Source organism: Eublepharis macularius, chromosome 6, assembly GCF_028583425.1.
Source record: "Eublepharis macularius isolate TG4126 chromosome 6, MPM_Emac_v1.0, whole genome shotgun sequence".
Classification (NCBI taxonomy): domain Eukaryota; kingdom Metazoa; phylum Chordata; class Lepidosauria; order Squamata; family Eublepharidae; genus Eublepharis; species Eublepharis macularius.
In genome coordinates, this window is record NC_072795.1 from 70,264,418 (window position 1) to 70,283,417 (window position 19,000).

Below are 19,000 nucleotides of genomic sequence, written 5' to 3' on the forward strand. Positions count from 1 at the left end.
TCTTCTATTAAAATCCAAAGTTTGCTGAACACATTTTATCTGTGCAAGTAAGCCTCATAGTATGTGAAGATTTTTTTTTTAAGTTAGTAGAAAAAATAAGTTGCACCACTTGTTCATTGATTGGGTGATACTCCAGAGATCTTCTGCAAACAGAGAACAGTTTTTAGGGGGGAGCCAATTCCTTTCCATTAAAAACAGAATCTGAATGTACACAGTTTCCGTTCAGTTCACTGGCTCTTTCAGAACACAAGTTCCCAGTGGATCTCTACTTAGGTCCACCTTAGCAAGGCTTTCTCTTCACATAGTCCCATCTTTTACCTTGAACCACTTTAAGCTCTGTAATATCTCAAAATGCATATTCGAAGATCTTACTGGCCACAGATCTCTTTTGACCATCTTCACTTTTCCTGTAAGTAAAAACTCAGTCAGAGACAATGGCATACTTATTTGATACTGTTGTTACTATGGTCATAGATGCAGAGGAGTTAGCCGTGTTAGTCTGTGGTAGCAAAATCAAAAAGAGTCCAGTAGCACCTTTAAGACTAACCAATTTTATTGTAGCATAAGCTTTCGAGAATCAAGTTCTCTTCGTCAGATGCCTGATACAGAGACTGGTCAAATGCAGAACAGCAGGAGAGAGAAGAGGCAATTGTTACTAGTATTCATAATATTTTGTCTCTTTATTACCTATAGTTTCTTTTTTGGTGTAGTTCATGAAATAGTTATCAAAAAGGGGCCAATGGTCCTTTAAGGTGTAGGAGAATGAATATGTTTAATGTTAACTGTAGTCATTCCTAGTATTCTTCCTTAGTTCCTTGGGTATGTTTGAGGACTGGAATCTGTTTAAATGTATCTTCTTGACCCAACTATTCTGTTTTTCAGTAAAAATGGAAAAACATATTTATTTAAAATTTACATATTATATTTTAATTCCTTGGACTCCATGTTGCTAATGGAGACACCGAAGTTGCAAGAACACAGTAACTGTCCATCAACAAGATGCACAAAATCACACAGGTTAAAAAACACACACAGGCAGGAGGTTTGTCAAAACAGTTTACCTCCAAATGCCCTCTGAAATAAAAGTGTAAAACACACTGCTCTCCACGCCTTCTCTGTAAGCTATTCCAGAGGACTGGACTTACCACAAACAAAGCCCATGACCTGACTTTTGCTATTTGGATAGTCCTAAGAGAGGGAACTATAAGGAGCAAACTATCTGAAGAATGTTACTGGTGCATGAGAATATACTGAGAGGTTCAGCTCTAGGGCTTTAACGGTAACAGCAAGGGCTGAATTGGGCCTGGAAGCAAATAGGTAACTAGTGTCATTGACACAGCAATGGAGTTATATGTTCCTAGCAGAAGACCCCAAGGGCCTTGTTGTTGTATTTTGTACTAATTAAAGGCAGCACTGCATACACTGTGTTTCTATAATCAAATCTAGCGGTTACAATAATGTGGATTGTGATTGCTAAGTCACCTAAGCATAGCTAAGTAAGATTATACCTGTCATGGCCAGTCTGGGCTCACTGAAAGTGAGGACTCCTCAGAAGGAGAAGAGCCTCGTGTAGCCAGCCCTGACTCCTCAGGAGAAGAGAAGCTCTGTGTAGCCAGCCCTGACTCAGCAGAAGCTGGCGATCAGGAAGAACAGCTGCTGGCTAATCAGAGTCCACAGCCAGCAGCTGAGCCAGCTCCAACACCACTGACCCCCTTCAGCTCCAACACCATCAATGAAACCCAGCCACAGAAGACCAGGAGGCATGGAAGCGACACGTCAGAATCCTGCTCTGACTGTGACCACTCTGCTGAATCTTGCCTTCCTCTTGCCTTGCTGTGTGACCCCTGGACTGTGCCGTGACCTTGTTTCTGGATCGCCCTTACTCTGAACTGGTAACTGACCTATGGACCTCCTGACTTGGCTTTCGGATTCTGGACTTCGAACTTTGTACTCACATCTGGCTTTGGACTTGTGCTCTGACCTCAGACTGGACTTGGACAACTCTGCTTGGGCTGTCCTAGCCCACAACAATACCTTTTTCCTGTCCTCTGATCAGTTCATTTGTGTGTGGTTCACTGTATTTATCCCCCCCAAATAAAGGCAACAGAAGGAAGAAAGCTAGGAAGAGTGTATATAAGTGTATATAAAGCACAGTTCTCACCCAATGTATAACGAAACAGCAGCACTTAGTATGTTACGAACAACATGGAATAAAAGTTCAGTGTAGAGTTATCCTCCCAGCGGGAGAGGGGGGAACTCAACACTTACCTTTTTCAGTGTGTTCGCGCACATAATCTCAGGGCAGTGCAATGATGTCACTTCTGGAAGTGATGTCATTACACAGGGCCCAGGGCCCAAATTGGCATGCTGCGGAACATGGGAGCTCTCCCAGGGTGGCATGATGATATCATCCCAGGGAGTGGCATCATTACACCACCCTGGGAACATGCCTGGGAGGCTTCCCCCCCTCCCCTCCTGCTGACCAGGTGAGTCATGGCAGGGGGCAGAGGTTGGGAGTAAGGGATCCCTCGCCCCCACCAGGAGACCTAGGATCCTAATTCAGTGGTACCTGAAAGACTAATAACATTTATTTCAATAGGAGCTTTCATGAGTCATAGCTCTCTTTCTCAGATATGTCATTGTATCATGTCTCATATCTGAGGAAGTGAGTTGTGATTCATGAAAGCCCCTACTGAAATAAATGTTAGTCTTTAAGGTGCCACTGGTATTTTGTTTTATTTTGCTATAACAGACTGACATGACTACCCCTTTATAAACAACATGAACATATTATAAACAACATACATATTTGTACCCAAACATTCACACAAGATGGGATTCTAGGCAAAGACCCATTGAAAACGTTTCTTTTTTTCAGGAATTGTTAACATTCTTACAGCAAAGTCCTTGTGTGTCTAAATCAGCACAGGAATGAAAAAAAATTGAAGAACAGGATTGTTATACATAAAAAAATCCAAAGTGAAGGAAAAAATCCATTTACTAAACTTTTTTTGAAAATTCTATATTATTTCAAATGCATTCTGCATTGAGTCAAGGAATCCAAAATACCATGCAAATAAAAATGGAGGAACAATTGTCTCTCATCTTTCTGCAGCCATAAAATTAGACTGCAGCTGGTGTGCATAAAAGTAAAGACACAGCTAATTGGTTGACTCTTAAATATTCCCTTTCTCCAGTTAACTCTGTCACATACAATTGCCCAGATTCATAAATGATCACAGTCTAGTGCACAAATGTCTGGATAACCTATGGTCCATTGCAATGCTAATGGCAGATGGATTACCTCAACAACATGTTTCTACAGGCCTTCAAAACAGCTTATGAGATTAAAAACCATACAAAATAATAACATAAATCTGAAAAAATATATAACTAAACAATGCAAACATCGATAGCTGAACCTGGGCAGCAGTTGCTAAAAAACTACATCATTAAAAACAGCACTTAACCTCACCTTCTAAATGCCTGCTGGATTTTTTTAAAGGTTCATCTAATTACTGAAAGTAAGAGCTGGCTGAGCAATCTGCCCTGAGAAATGAGTTTGAAAGAGGGAGTGCCATGTTGTGAAAGCTCTACAGACAAAAACTTTCTTTTATTTTGTGGTCCTTTGGTGACTGAAGCTTCAGGGATCAGAGCAGCTCAAGATTATGACAAAAATGTTCCATTATATTAGGGGGACATGAATTTTATTGGCTGGAAATCTATTATTTACAAGCTTCTATATCAAATTCAGTTCACGCTGTATTAAGGAAAAAAAGATTGCCAACAAAAATTAGTTTCTAATCTAATCCCTTGGTTAACTTGGAGAAGTCATTCCATAAATCACATAGGCAACTATGGATTTTTTTTCTCCCTGCCAGCCATTGCTAAGGCAAAATGTTCATTTATTTGCAGTCTTTATTGGTCCTAATAATTATAACATTTGTTCTGTTCCAGGCTTATACTGCATTTTTTTCTGCCAGAAGGAAAGTTTTCTTTGTAAAATCTGGTTTAGCAATATGTTTACAGGACATAGAATAGCAAGTCACATCTGAATTTCAGAAACTGGGGTTTGTATGGTTATTGGGAATGGGTATTTTGCAAGGGATTTCTTCTGTTGGACAACAAAGAAAGAAAGCAAACGTATACTATTGTTGGCTAACTAATCAGCATGGGCAGAGCCTGAAAATCATGTTGGTGGAGATTTTTTTTGAGGGCTTCCACAACTTTAGGGATTCCTTTAGCCACTACTTCCCTTTTTTCCACAAGAAAAGGAAATAGCAGAGATCTTGTTCATCAGTTGTCTTTTCCTAGTTTGTGGAAGGGAAGTCTTAATAGTCTACTTTAAGGTAGGGATGCTGCAAATTTTGTGATCAACATTTTTGACAGTTGTATTTACCATGTTCAACTGGGTCAGTCGGAAGCAAGCTGATCATTGAGTCTGTTCTTAACTCAAATGTCTGCTGAACAGGCTTGCACCAGGTTTTTGCAAAACTGGACATGTATGAAAATATTGTCACTCCAAACAGTTTGGTAGCCCAGCCCTCAACGTCTTTAAGAACTACTTAGGCAAATACCAAATCATGCCTGCCTTTGTCATTTACCGACTCTTATCATTCGGCTTCTGTAATCACTCCACTCAAGATATAAGGACAGATGGACTCACATTCTAGCTGTATCTGAAGAAGTGAGCTGCCTGTGACTCTCAAAAGCTCATACCCTGCTACTAATTTTGTTAGTCTTGTAGGTGCTACTGGACTCTTGCTCTTTTCCACTGCTACAGACAAACTGACACAGCTACCCATCTTGATCAAACACCAAATTGTAACTTTTAAAAACCCAGCATTTATTTATAAGTGTTTATATAATTTGTGACTGATTTCAACAATTTGTTGTCTATTGTTGTCTATTTCAACAAATTGTTGTCTATTTCAACAATTATATGTTGAGCAGAGTAATGGCACAACTGTTGGGATAGGGAAATTAGAATTTCATTGCATTTTGTGAGAATGCAAATGCATGAAAAAAAATACACGAATATACTGTGTATTGATGGTTGTTGTGGGTTTTCTGGGCTGTATTGCCGTGGTCTTGGCATTGTAGTTCCTGACGTTTCGCCAGCAGCTGTGGCTGGCATCTTCAGAGGTGTAGCACCAAAAGACAGAGATCTCTCAGTGTCACAGTGACACTGAGAGATCTCGGTCTTGTGACACTGAGAGATCTCTGTCTTTTGGTGCTACACCTCTGAAGATGCCAGCCACAACTGCTGGCGAAACGTCAGGAACTACAATGCCAAGACCACGGCAATACAGCCCGGAAAACCCACAACAACCATCGTTCTCCAGCCGTGAAAGCCTTCGACAATACATACTGTGTATTATTAGAAAGTAATAGATTGAAGCAACCTGTTGAATAGGCACAATTGGGTCAACTAACAGATGAACAATCCACTGAAAAATCAGCTCTCTGGTCATCCTGGGTTAACAAAATATGAGCCAAACTGGCACATATTTAAGAATTCTTACTCTCAGCATGTAAATGGACCCTGATGTGGGCATACATTGAGTTGAATAGCATAATTCAGTAGCATATGGTTGTGGTTACCTTTCTTGTGTCTCCCACTTACCTTTAAAAAAAAACATTTGACTTTAGCACTGTGACAACTTCAGCATTAGCTTAGCTTCAGTAACTTCTTCAGAAATCATTTTATTAAAGAGTTTTCAGACTCCTCCAAAAATGTTCTGGGATTCTTGGAAGCAGTCAGGTATTTCATAAACAGAAGGCATCTGAGTTGGAAGACTAGTTGTACACCACTACTGATCTTTCCCTGTAGTCAGGATTTGTATCCTAGTACTCCTTTCAGCAAAATATTACACCTTCTTCCTAAGGAAGCTTCCTCCTAATTTAGTGGCATTTCCAGCAGAGGACACATGGTGAATGGATCCACACTTGCCAGATTTGGGCTTTCTGAGCACTGGCAATCTGTATTGTTTGTTTCAGAGAGAATTCTCTGTTCATGTGAGGGCCTGTGTGATGATATGACACTTTACCCAATTATCTCTGCAAGGATTTTCCACTTTGATTTGTGAATGTTGTATGTATGCTCTGAATGCTCAGTGGTTAAACTCAAACTGCCTTTATAGGTAGTCTGGTCAAAACAAGGAGCTACTTTGCCCTTACCACCTTTTTAAATTCTTTCTGAAGTCCAAGCTACAGGGTTTTATGCAGTGAAGCCAATCGTATGATACTGAAAGCAACAGGAGAGACATGATAAGTGGCCTGGCAATGGGGACCCAGGGCTGCTGAGAACCACCACTGCCCCCGCCCCCATTTGACCTGATCAGAACCAAGTATCATTGGCTTGCTGTTACCATAAATAGAATAATAACTGTTTATTAGGTAAGGAATGTTAGCAGAAAATGTACAGGATTAGAGCTAATAGGTAGCAATCAGAGAGCCAGGAGGGAAAGATTTAACTCTTGCTTGGAGTAGAGAACTTGAGTGACAGGCTGCTCCCTCCTCTCTGATTGGTCAGTTAGAATCCAGCAACTGCCTGGGAACTTTTTATTTTGCTTTTCCAGCATCGTGGTGTGCGGTTTCACAGTCCTGCCCCCTCCACCACATTCTTCTCTGGAATAGATTAATAACTCCTCTCACTTCCTCCAGTTGGGGGCTCATTTGACAATCCTGTTCTTGGAGTACAAAAGCTGAGGAAATGGGGCAGGGAACAAGCATCAAACAGCAAGGCAGTTGCAAGGAGGAGGATGACAATAATGATGAGCAACTGGCTCTTGCTGATCATCTTACGAAGGAGAGGGAGCACATAATGCAAATGCTGTCTTTGTGACATGTAGCCAGCATGTGAGGCTGGCTGACTACACAGGGTGGGGCAAGGCAGGGGAAGCTGAGCCAACCCCTGGCATCCATCTGTCACTCTGTGTGTGTAATCATGGCACACTGGCAGTAGCTGAAAGGGAAGAAGTGAGCAGAAGCAATCCAGGAAATCTCAATTCTACTGTGATGGCTGTCAGAGAGCCTCAGCTCATGGCTCTCTAGCTGACTCGTGCCCAGGAATTTTGTCCCCACAGTCCCCCTTTCTCTGTGGCCCTATGGGGACTTCCTAACTCTTAGAAGTTACTGTAGCAGATGGTTCTAAGTAGCAGATGGTTCTAAGTTCTCTTCCCTCCCTAGTAAATTTATTGTGGGGTTAGTTTTGAGGGTTTATGAATGGGAGAAGGCTCCCTCAAAAGAAGCAACCGTTTTTTAAGAGGGGCAGACTTGCTTGAGGTGTGCTAGTGACTTCATGGGGATGTAGGGACTCTGAAGGAGACTCACACAGACACCTGCTGCGAAGAGAGACAACCAGGCAGATGACATGTGGTCTTCATATTTTATGAATACCATGGACCTCCAAAAGGCCAAATGTGGGTTCTAGATCAAACCAAGTGCAAATTTTCCCTAGAAACTAAAATGACAAAACTGAGGCTATTGTACTTTGGTCACATGAGAAGACAAGACTCTCTGGAACAGACAATTATGCTAGGAAAAGATGAAATCATTAGAAAGAGAAGGAGACCCGGAATGAGATGGGTTGACTCAATAAAGGGCCTTCATTTCACATGATCTGAGCAAGGTTGTTAATGATAAGACTTTTTGGAGGTCATTCATTTATAGGGTAGTCATAATTTATTGCAAGCAACTTGACAGCACATAACATACACACATCCAGTCCCAATTATTTTGAACACCTGAATACAAGATACTGCTCTCATTGTCTGGTCATAGTATACATAATGCAGGGAGCATATAGATAGAGAAGACAATACAGAAGAAAATATAGAAGGACAACGGGGTCCAAGTTATTTTCCCAATCCATTAGAGACTTTTCTCCAAACAACCCATGAGTGACTCCTTGAACCCTGTTTCATCTTGTCACCTCTTACTTGGAAGTGGTGGAAGCTGCAGAAATTTATTACAGATTCCCTCCCAAACATTTACAACAGTGGTCCAGGGACCCTAATTTTCTTAGGCTTCCTGACATTCATACTAAGGGCTCAATTGTTGTTAAACAATTACTCTTCTTAGGGGTTTTGGCATTTGGGAGGCTAGTATAGAAGCATTAAAAATACCAGGGAGGAAATAGTCCTTACAGGAAAGCTTAGAGGAATATCCCTGCTGTTATCACCAGACAGATAAGTCAGAAAGCAGTAGGGAGGGAGTCAAGCAGCAAGGAGTTCTTCTGTCTCTCAAATTATGATCCAATCCGGAAAAGACATCCTGAGGCCATTATGGTGGCCTCAGATGGAAAAATTATGGGCTGCTGAAGTTTGTGAATTGGTAATTATGAACTTCAGCAACATCATAAAGCCAAACCTATGTAAAACCATACATCTAGCAAGTGGATGAAATGGAATTAAAATGAAAGCCTCAAGTGTTCCAGTTGTCTGTGCTTTTTCAACTAGGTTACTTATTAAATCTAAACCCTTTGATTTTCATGTGGCTTCTTCCCACACTAAATCCATTCAAATCTCAGGATGGCTTGTTTAAAGTGAGAAGGCCCCTAGTTTTCTACTCCTTTTCTATTTCCTAACACTTTGACCTTTGTTTGTTATCGTGGCATTGTGCCTCACGGATTGATTTGTCTCTGCTCTTCTTTTCTCTCAGGTCTGTCTCAGGTCTGGATAAGGAACCTGACCTTGTTCACATGGAGGCTCGGACAACAGATGGACGTGAGTATCTCATCTCCAAGCTTATAAAGTCAGAAAGGAATAGATTGAAGTTCATCTGGCTTGTTTTGTTTCTTGATTTACATTTTAATTGATAAGTAAGATATGGATCACAAGGCTCAGTTTATTGAGTACACCTGTCAGACTCCAACAGGAGTCAGTTGTACAATATTACTTCTTGGAAAAAAACTGAACTTAGACAGAAAGTAATAATAAAGCTATAGGACCCTGATCAAGAACTTGAGTTTGAGGGATTATGAGTCCCTATATGCCCATTAAATATATTCATCCAAATTTATAATATTTTCTATCTCTGTCATTTTTATCTAGTGTACATAGTTCTCCCTTTCTCCATTTTGCCCCCCCCCCAACAGCCCTGTGAAGTGGGCTAGACTGAAGAAAGACTAGCCCAACATAACCCAATGAACTTTGTGGCTGAGTGCAGGACTGGTGCCAGGGTTTTTGGTGCCTGAGGTGAGATACCTACTTGCACCCCTCCCTCACTAACCATCTTGATATTGTAGGCTTAAAAATGATGAATTTTAATACATCTCCAAAATTATACCTTTTACAGCTTTTCCAGCCTGCTTTTAGTATTCTTGGTGATTGGGAGGGGCAACGGCATAGCATGGTCGTGGGAATCCTTGGGCAGGAGGTGGCGACTCTCACCCCATGCACATGCATGAACTGCGCACATGCTCTGGTCCTGCGTGATGACATCACTTGTGACGTCAGAGAGCCGGGGCACCCAGCTCTCTGGGAGTTGAGCTGAGGCAGGCGGCAGCAGCAAAGGGGCAGAGAGGCGAGCACGGACATGGCCCACTTCCCCACTCACATCCCCATTTGCTGCTGCACCACCAGGGCACCTGGCTCGCCGGGAGCTGAGCTGAGGTGGGTGGCAGCGGCAAAGTGGCAAAGAGGAGAGCGGGGATGAGGCCTGCTTCTGGGTCAGCGGAGTCGTCGGGGGCCAATACGGTGCCTCCTTCAGAGTTCAGTGCTCAAGGCGGCTGCCAGCACTGCCCCCATGGATGCACTTGTCCTGGCTGAGTGGAGGCCAGAACCTAGGTCTCTTAGGTCTACTCAGACCACTATACTACGTTGGCTATTAGTGCGTGGTTCACAAACATGGGTTATGTGAGCTCGTTCCTGAGCCAGGGAGCTAAATCTGTTCTTCAAGTGGAACCTGCACCATACTTCTTCACTTTTAGAATACATAGCTAGTATTGTTACTGGAAGTTCTTGTCACTACTTTTATTGTAAACTACTTTAAGGTAAATGCAGGGAGGATCTCCAGGAAATGACCGCACCAATCACTACTCCTTTCTACCACTTCCTACCACTTCCTATGTTGTAACATTAAGAATATGGCAATGGCATGTCTATGAAAAGATGAGTTCAGTGCCTTCCTAATTCCTGGGCATCTGACAAAGAGAGCTGTGGTTCTCAAAAGCCTATGCTACAATAAAGTTGGTTAGTCTTAAAGGTGCTACTGGACTCTGCTATTTTGCTACTGCAGACTAACACGGCTAACTCCTCTGGATCTATTCCCAAATAAGGAGCTTATTTGCAGAAGCTTTATATGGTTCAGTGCAAGACATGTTATGCACAAACTAGTATATTAGAACCCTTTTTGTTTAAAAAAAACAGTTCAGAAAAGGGTGATTGAATTCATCTGTAGACTAAGATCTTTGGGTGGCTTTTCAAAGGTCAACTATCTCCCAAAGCAAGACACAAAGATAAGAGACACAAAAGAGTTGAAGTGGAAGGAACTTAGGCTTGACAATATTAGCATTTCTATCCTATTCTAGGCTGGTGTTCCCCTTTAGATGTTCTTCCTGAAACAAAAAGGCTTCTAAGTTCCAATGGCTCAAGTCTTGAACCTTTGACTGAGATGAAAATGCCTTTCCCTTTAGTTCTGCAATCCCTGGGCATATATATCTGTGCATTATACTGATTACATCTATGCTTGCATATGTGCATGATTTTCATAATTTACTCTGAAGTAAATTTGCGGTTCTTTAGAGGAAAAGAGGCACTTTTGACAAACATTGTTGCTATTACGCATCTTAGCCTTTTTCGGTGCTGAATCTTCTCCCTAGTGTAGGGAAGTGTAGGGGGAAATAGTTTACTCTTCTTCATCAGCACCTATTAAACATATGGAAGAAAATCCCGAGCAATTACCCCCGTGGCCTAAGAGTCTGCCTGAGGAAATTGAAAAACTCAGAAAAATGAAAAAGTGGAAAGTGCCTGGTCCAGATTTGATCGCTATTGAGCTGTACCAGCATAACATTGCTTGGTGGAGCTCTTTTTTGGCTCCTGTTTTCTCAGTAATAAATGGACCTGGTATAATTCCAAGTGTGTGGAGACAAGCAATTATAGTCCCTATCTATAAAATAGACGATAGGGCAAATCCTACTAATTATTGCACAATTATTCTTTTGTCTTCATTACAAAAACTTTACTCTTCCTTGTTACTATAAAAACTATTAGATTGGGTAAACTTTGAAAGGATTCTAGCCCCTGAACAAGCAGGATTTGTTACTGGAAAGTCTACAATAGATCATTGTGTCAGGCTACGGATGACAGGCTATGGCAGATAGACCCCTGTACCATTCCAGCAAGAATCCAGGCTCTTGGTTAAAGGTTTTATTCAGGAATCAGACCATTTCCACAGATATGTTCATAGGATTACTCAGAAGCAAAGTAAGCTACTAAGCAGTAAAAACAGGTTGATAGGAATGGTAATATGTGGAAGAACCATTCCTCTTGAAGAACACAGTTACTCCTTTTCCCCCTCCCATCAGCAAAACATAACTTTTGGCACGAACCTGTCTTGGGAACTTCTCATATATTTTAACTATCACGTCTAAACACTGAGAAAGCAGGAGATTAAAGTTGAAACACACTAATTCATGGGAGTGGACAGTGTACAAGGTCAGAAGCTCTGAAAGCTTCAAAGCCATTAGATAAGACATCTGCAACTGTAAGCCTGTGAAAGCAGTTATGGCATTGGCAATATGGCATGAAGGTACAGCTTGAAACACTGGTTCAGAATAACAGGTCAGCATCAAATAATGGCATGGATGGGACACAGATGTGACACATAGTTTAGTCTTATATAATTTAGCCAGGAAATGTACATGAACATTGAGAAGTAAAGTATACATGGTGGCCTTTGATTCGATTCCAAGGGATCGTTTATGGGACAAACTAGGAAAATCTTCAACTGATCAAAGACTGCTATGGTTAATTAAGAAGTTATATGATTCTTCTTCAGCTCAGGTTCATTGTAGTTTGGAAGGATTACTCCTATTTTCTATGATAATGCAAGGTTGTCAATACCAGATAAAGTTAAAAAACTTTTGGAAGGTGTGGATTTAAGAGTTATACTGGCAGTTGCTAAAAGTTTTGCATGTATTATTAAATTAAAAGGATTTTAATTGTGGTAAATGTTAGGTCATTTTAAAAGCGTTGGTTTTAGTATTTAGTGTGGCATTGCTCAAGATCTGTCGGCAAAATAAGCAGTATTATTAAAGATAATTAAAGATCACTAAAGTATCATTGAGAGCCAGTGTGGTGTAATAGTTGAGTGCAGGACTCTAATCTGGAGAACCAGATTTGATTCCCCACTCCTCCACTTGAAGCCAGCTGGGTGACCTTGGGTCAGTCACAGCTTCTAGGAGCTCTCTCAGCCCCACCCACCTCATAGGGTGTTTTGTTGTGGGGATAATCATGACATACTTTGTAAACCACTCTGAGTGGGCATTAAATTGTCCTGAAGAGCAGTATGTAAATCAAATGTTGTTGTTGTTAAAGAAGGAAGAAAGCGTTTAAGAAGAATACATTTGAACAAAAGCTAATATCACAATAAATTTGCCATTCTTCAAGGTGCCTCAAGACTCTAAATTGTAAACAGACACATGAACAGATAATTTGTATCCATCTCTTACTTTTCTTCTGTGAGGTCCCTCTGGCAGAAGTGATGCACATTTTCATTGAATGTGTGTAATTGAAATAGTTGCCTTTAGTTGTTTTACTTAACTTTCTCTGATATTGTATGCATCATTGGGATCACTGCACAGATTGAATGTGTGTGTGTGTGTGTGTGTGTGTGGGAGGGGGAAATACCATGCCTATAACAAGACTTTCAGAAACTGGTCTGTTTGAAGACATCCTGCTCTCCAGCTTTTTGAGGCCAGCTCGAATTTAAATGCTTACATCAAGGAGTCAAAGCTGTGGAACCTTAACCAAATGTGTAATTTCCCATTAAAATCTCAAAATCAGTTTCAAGGGATTAGTCAGAAGATTCAGAGGCCTGGAAACTTTTGATTCCTTTAACAATACACATTTTTCGATTGCCTAGAAACAAAAATGGAGGGTGTTGCAACACAATCTTTAAAAACTCGAGTCTTCTTGGAGGATCCTACTGCAAATGACCAATGTTTTCAAGTTTACCCAAACCACGCTGACTCTCAATCTGTTCTTGACTTCCACATTATCATCTCAAAGCCCCTTACTTCCCTGTAAGCTCTCATCTGAAATGATAAAATGGTACAGGACCCTTGCAAGCATGGAAGCCAAGATGCAAAGTCTCTGCTCCCTTAAGACTTTGCACAGAGAAGGCCAAGTGGAATGTAATAGAATAACAAAATCATATACACATAGCCTCCATAAAAATGCTTATGTAATTTCATAAATGATGCTACTAACTGCCAACTGCCCAAACCATCAAGAAATTACCTGATATACATCTGCATGTTCTCTTTTACTGTCTACATCCATGGAAGAATTCACATATTCAGCACTGATTTTGCCCCAGTATAGTAGCACTTAGATTTTACCAGATTCCAGTTTTCAATCACTATATTTCTTCCTTATTTCTATCATCTAAAAACACCTGTTTGTGTCCCTTACTTCATAAAAAGATTTTAGCCTTTCCATAATCAAGCTGGGGGAGGAGGCTGGAAATACTTTCTCCTTCAGACCTCTCATCACCCCTAAGAGTGCTGGCATTGATTGTGTAGGCCTGATGTGGGGTGCTGAAGAGAGTTTGGCTATCTGCTTGGTGTACCAACCACCCAGCACACCAGCAGTACCCTGTCACACCTGTTGGAGGTGGTTGCCAGGTGGGCTGTTGGAGTTTCCTAGGCTCTTAGTCTTTGGGAACTTCAATGTCCATGTCCACTTCAATGTCCACTTCAATGTTGAAGATGCCACCTCTGTACAAGCTGTGGACCTGATGTCTTCCATGGCAGCACTGGGACTATCTGTTTGTATCAGCCCCCATGCATCAAGCAGGCCACACGCTGGATTTGATCTTCAGGATGGGGATTCATGTGGACCTAGACATTATTGATGCAGTGCCATGGTCCTGAAGGCTCACCTGGGTGTGCCAGCCCCCTCCCTGCATAGGTGACAAGCTGATTTATGCTCACCTACAGAGACTAACGGATCCAATTGGTTTCCAGAATGCTCTGCAGGATCTGATGTCCCTTGGTGACTCGCTGGATATACTGGTGGAGGACTGGAATGCCCATCTATCCAAAGTCATCGACAAAATTGCCCCCTGTCACCCTCTCTATTCCCATACCAGATTGACTCCCTGGTATATTGAGGAACTACAATGGATGAAGGGAGAACTGAGACAGCTAGAGCAAGTGTGGTAGTGAGTTCAGGATGAAGAGTCAAGAACGTCTTATAGAATGCTTATGAAAGTCTATGAGGTTGTGGTGAAAGCAGCAAAGAAGGAATTCTATACTGCTTCCATCACATCTGCAAGCTCATGCCCAGCACAATTATTCAGAACTGTTTGGTCCTTAGTCTCCTTTTCACGGGCAGATTGCCAAATTATTTTTTTTAAAATAATTTTATTGGATTAGATATCATTAAATTGTACATTACAATCAGTTTCCTTTAATTTTTCCAATTCTAACCCCCTCCCTTTCCCCCCCTTTTGTTGACTTCCAACAGTTTTCCAACCCCTTGTCCCTTTTCCCTTACTCATTTTAAATTTATTCTATCTGTCAAACATAATCTTTCACTTTCTTCTAAGCTTATCTATATAACACAGTGCTCCTTCTGTTTTCCTACTTACTTTAACAACTAAATAATACATAACTAAATAATACATTCTTGGCATATTTTCTTTTGATAATAATCATTTAGCTAATTTTGGTACTCTATACTCTATTTTATAATCTCATCTTCAATATGGGGCAAACAATTTATCCCTCATTTAGCATATTTTTAGATACTTCTATAAACAGTACATTCAATATAAGTCAACCAATTTAACTTATACTCTATATATTTCTTTTTCTACATATCTCATCTTCATACTGTTTTAATTATATAATTGTATTATTCTTTCATTATGCAACTATCCACCAAAAATAGTCAACCAATTTGACCCATATATACCTCCAAACCAATTCAATCAATTTAATACATAATCTATACATTAATATATATTTTCCCACCTTACTTAAATTCCTTCATTACAATTATAAAATTATCTCCATTATACAATTATTGCCAGAAATGAAATTAATTAGTTTCTATCCTTATAATTGGTTAATTTCTATCATTATAGTTCTTGTAATAACACCTATAATACTTAATGCTATATATAATAGTCTAATAAAATAGTTGCTTAGAAATTCTCATTTACCTCTCCACCCCCCGGTAAAGTCACCTCCCTCTACTTTTATTGTATTTCAGTAATTTTCAAACTGCCACAGTTCTCCTCCCACCTCCCATTTCTTCACTAAATATTGTTTCAGCTTCTCCCAATCCGTGTTGAACTGTCCTGGATCAAGGTCTCTCAGTTTCCTTGTCATTTTGTCCATTTCCGCCATGCACAGCAATTTATATATCCAGTCCTCAATAGTTGGCACTTCTTGCACTTTCCACTTTTGCGCGTATAAAAGTCTAGCCGCTGCTGTCATGTAAAATAGCAATGTCCTATATTGTGCTGGAATATCCTCCATTCCCAAGTTCAGTAGCAGGAGTTCTGGGTTCTTATTAATTTGAAATTGTAAAATCTCACTTATTACTCTTATTATTTCCCCCCAGTACTGCCTAGCTACCTCACAAGTCCACCACATGTGATACAAAGATCCCTCATGCTTTTTACATTTCCAGCATTTGTTAGACATATTCAAATTCCCTAGCGCAATTTTCTTTGGTGTCAAATACCAATGATAAATCATTTTATAGACATTCTCTTTAATATTGGTGCATGTCGTGATCTTCAACGTATTTTTCCACAAGTATTCCCACGCCTCCATTGTTATTTCTTTATTAAAGTTTATAGCCCACTTCACCATTTGCACTTTAACTGTTTCATCTTCTGTATACCATTTCAGCAGCACTTTATATACCTTAGAGATTTCCTTTTTATCCTCTTGTAAAAGTGCCTGTTCTAATTCCGAATTCTCCATTCTTATCCCTCCCTTCACACAGTCCGAATTATAAAGATCTCTGATCTGTCTGTACTGAAACCAATCGTAACTTGGAGACAACTCGTCCTGCGTCTTTATTTTGGGTTTAGAAAATTCCAGAGATTGGCAAATTATTTATTAGGGTATTAGCCGCAAGACTTTTGGGATCTATTTCATGGATAAGATTTTGTCTCTCCACCACAACCTGCTGGCCACAGTTGATACTGTGAAAGAACTGGAGACCCCCTGGCCATCTTCTAGGCCTGTATTGGATCACATCAACTGGCTCACCCACGATGAGATTGATGGGGGTCCTGCTAGCTGTAAGGCCCACCACTCGCCTCCTGGATCCCTGTCTATCATGGCTGATGAAAGCCAGTGCTGATGGACTTTGGGATCCATTGGAGGCCATTGTTAACTTGTCTCTGAGCTCTGGGTTTTTTTCCTGGAGCCCTGAAGGAGGCAGTGTTGAGGCCACTCCTGAAGAAACCATCTTTGGACCCCACCGATCTGTCCAGTTACTGCCCAGTATTGAACCTCCTGATCATGGGTAAGGTGAGGGGAACAACTACGGGTATTCCTGGAAGATGCCTCTGTTCTGGATCCATGTTCTGTCTTCTGACCTGACCATGGGACTGAGACGGCACTAGTCACTCTGATGGACGGTCTTCGTAGGCATTTGGATTGAGGCGAGTTGGTGCTGCTGGTGTTGTAAGATCTAATGGCAGTGTTCGATATGGTCAACTACAAGCTATTGACCCACTGCCTCACCGATGTGGGGAAATATGAGATGGCCTTGCAATGGCTGATCTCTTTTCTCCACAATCGAGGACAGAGGGTGGTGCTCAGGAAGCAGTTGTCATCATGCTACCTATTAATATGCAACATCCCTCAGGAGGTGATACTCTCCTCGATGTTGTTAAACATTTATATGTGCCCCTTCACCCAGCTGGCTCAGAGTTTTGGTCTGGGATGTCATTAATATGCAGATGACACCCAGTTATATCTGTTGTTAGATGGTCAGCCAGATGCTGCTCCAGATACCCTGTCCAGGGTGTTGGAGGCTGTGACTGGAAGGATAAACCAGAGTCAATTGAACTTGAATCCTATGGAGATGGAGGACCTGTACCTGGATTGAGGGTTGATGGGTTCTGGAATATGGCTCCCAGCTCTAGATGCCTCTCTTTTAATGGAGGCCCAGGTCATGGCAGTTGCCAGATCTGCATTCTTCTATCTTGTCAGATCAGGCAGCTGATGACCTAGCTACAGTGATCCAAGCAACAACCATCTCCAGATTAGATAACTGTTAATTCATTCTATGTAGGGCTGCCTTGTGACTGATCTGGAAGTTACAGCTGGTCCAGAATACGGCAGCACATATCTTTACTGGCACTCCAGTTAGGATGCATATTCAACCTTAGTGTCAGCTGCACTGGCTCCCAGTCGAGTTCCAGGTCAAGTTTAAGGTACTGACTATGACGTTTATAGACCTTAATGGACTGGGACCAACATACCTGCAGGACCGCCTCTCTCCATATATTCCTCAGAGGGCACTTCCTTCTGTCGACAAACACCTTCTGGTGATCCCTGGCCCCAAAGACATTCACCTAGCCTCAAAAAGGGCCTTTTGGGCCCTGGCTCCAGCCTGGTGGAACTCTCTGTCCGTCAAGATTAGGGCCCCGTGGGACTTGTTATGGTTCTGCTGGGCCTCTAAGATGGAATTGTTCCACCAGGCTAACTGGCGATTGAGGCTTGAGCAAACTGCCTGGTTGGCCTCTCTGCTGTAGCCTCTGGTCCGCTTGTTTTACATTCTGGTGATCTGCCTGCCCTACCTCCATGATACTGGTGCGTGGGATGTATTATGGTGAACCATCTTATACTGCATTTTAGATTATGGTTTTAACTTTTGTATTGGAACAATGGAATTGTGTGTTTTATCTTTTATCGTGTATTGTTGTTTTAATTTATTGTATCACTGTGTGGTGTTATAACCCACCCTGAGCCTGCTTGCCTGGAGGGCAGGCAAGAAATCTAATAAATTAAATTAAATTAATTTTGTATCTGTTTGTCTTTCCTGGATTTCAGACCACTGGATAATAGACAACTTTGTTCATTTGTGTTTTCCCCTGAATGCTGTTGTATTGTAGGAAAATGTGTGGCTCATTGGTGGGCCCTTTATGCATTTGTATAAAATATTTATATCTCACCATCTTAACATAAAATTCACAAGGTGACTTACAATAACCATCAAAAATACAGTGAAACAATATTGGCTGATCTTGTTTCACTCTGACTTTCTGCTTTTATCTGTCTCCTAGACTATCATCCTTTTACTTCCTGACCAAATTGATTATTTAGTATGCATGCAAAGAAAAGTAATATAATACCTTTTTATGAGAGCAACCAAAATGTCACAAGGTAGTGAATTCAAGCTTTCAAGATTAGACATGGGCACGATCCAAAAAATAATCCCGATTTAGCTGATTGTGATTCTGTGGCGGCGCCGAACGCAGGTACCCAATTCTAACCTATCAAGTCTCATTTCCGGTCCAAAATCGGATCCGAAATCGGGGAGGCCAGCACCCAGAGCAACCGTAGTCAGGCTGTTGTGCACGTGCACGTGCTCCTGAGTCGCTCCTGCCCATGCAGCAAGCTGGCTGTCCCAGTGCGCTGCGGAGCTGGCAGCAGCGCGAGTGGCTCGGAGGCTGCCCGCACCGTTTACCTGCCCTGCAAGACAAGGGGTAGCCAGCTAGCTCGTGCACCCCTTGTCCTGGGGAAAGGTGAACGGCGCAGGCGGCCTCCCAGCCTCCCGCGCTGCCTTTTGCCTTTCCC

At 41.5% G+C, this 19,000-nt stretch overlaps 1 protein-coding gene across 1 annotated transcript in view; it reads left to right on the forward strand.

Moving 5' to 3' along the window:
* SORCS3 (sortilin related VPS10 domain containing receptor 3) overlaps positions 1 to 19,000 on the forward strand; it is an 818,830-nt gene that overhangs the window by 529,969 nt on the left and 269,861 nt on the right. The window contains exon 6 of the mRNA XM_054984254.1: positions 8,665 to 8,729. Coding sequence (XP_054840229.1) covers positions 8,665 to 8,729 — 65 coding nt within the window. The remainder of the gene's footprint in view (positions 1 to 8,664; positions 8,730 to 19,000) is intronic.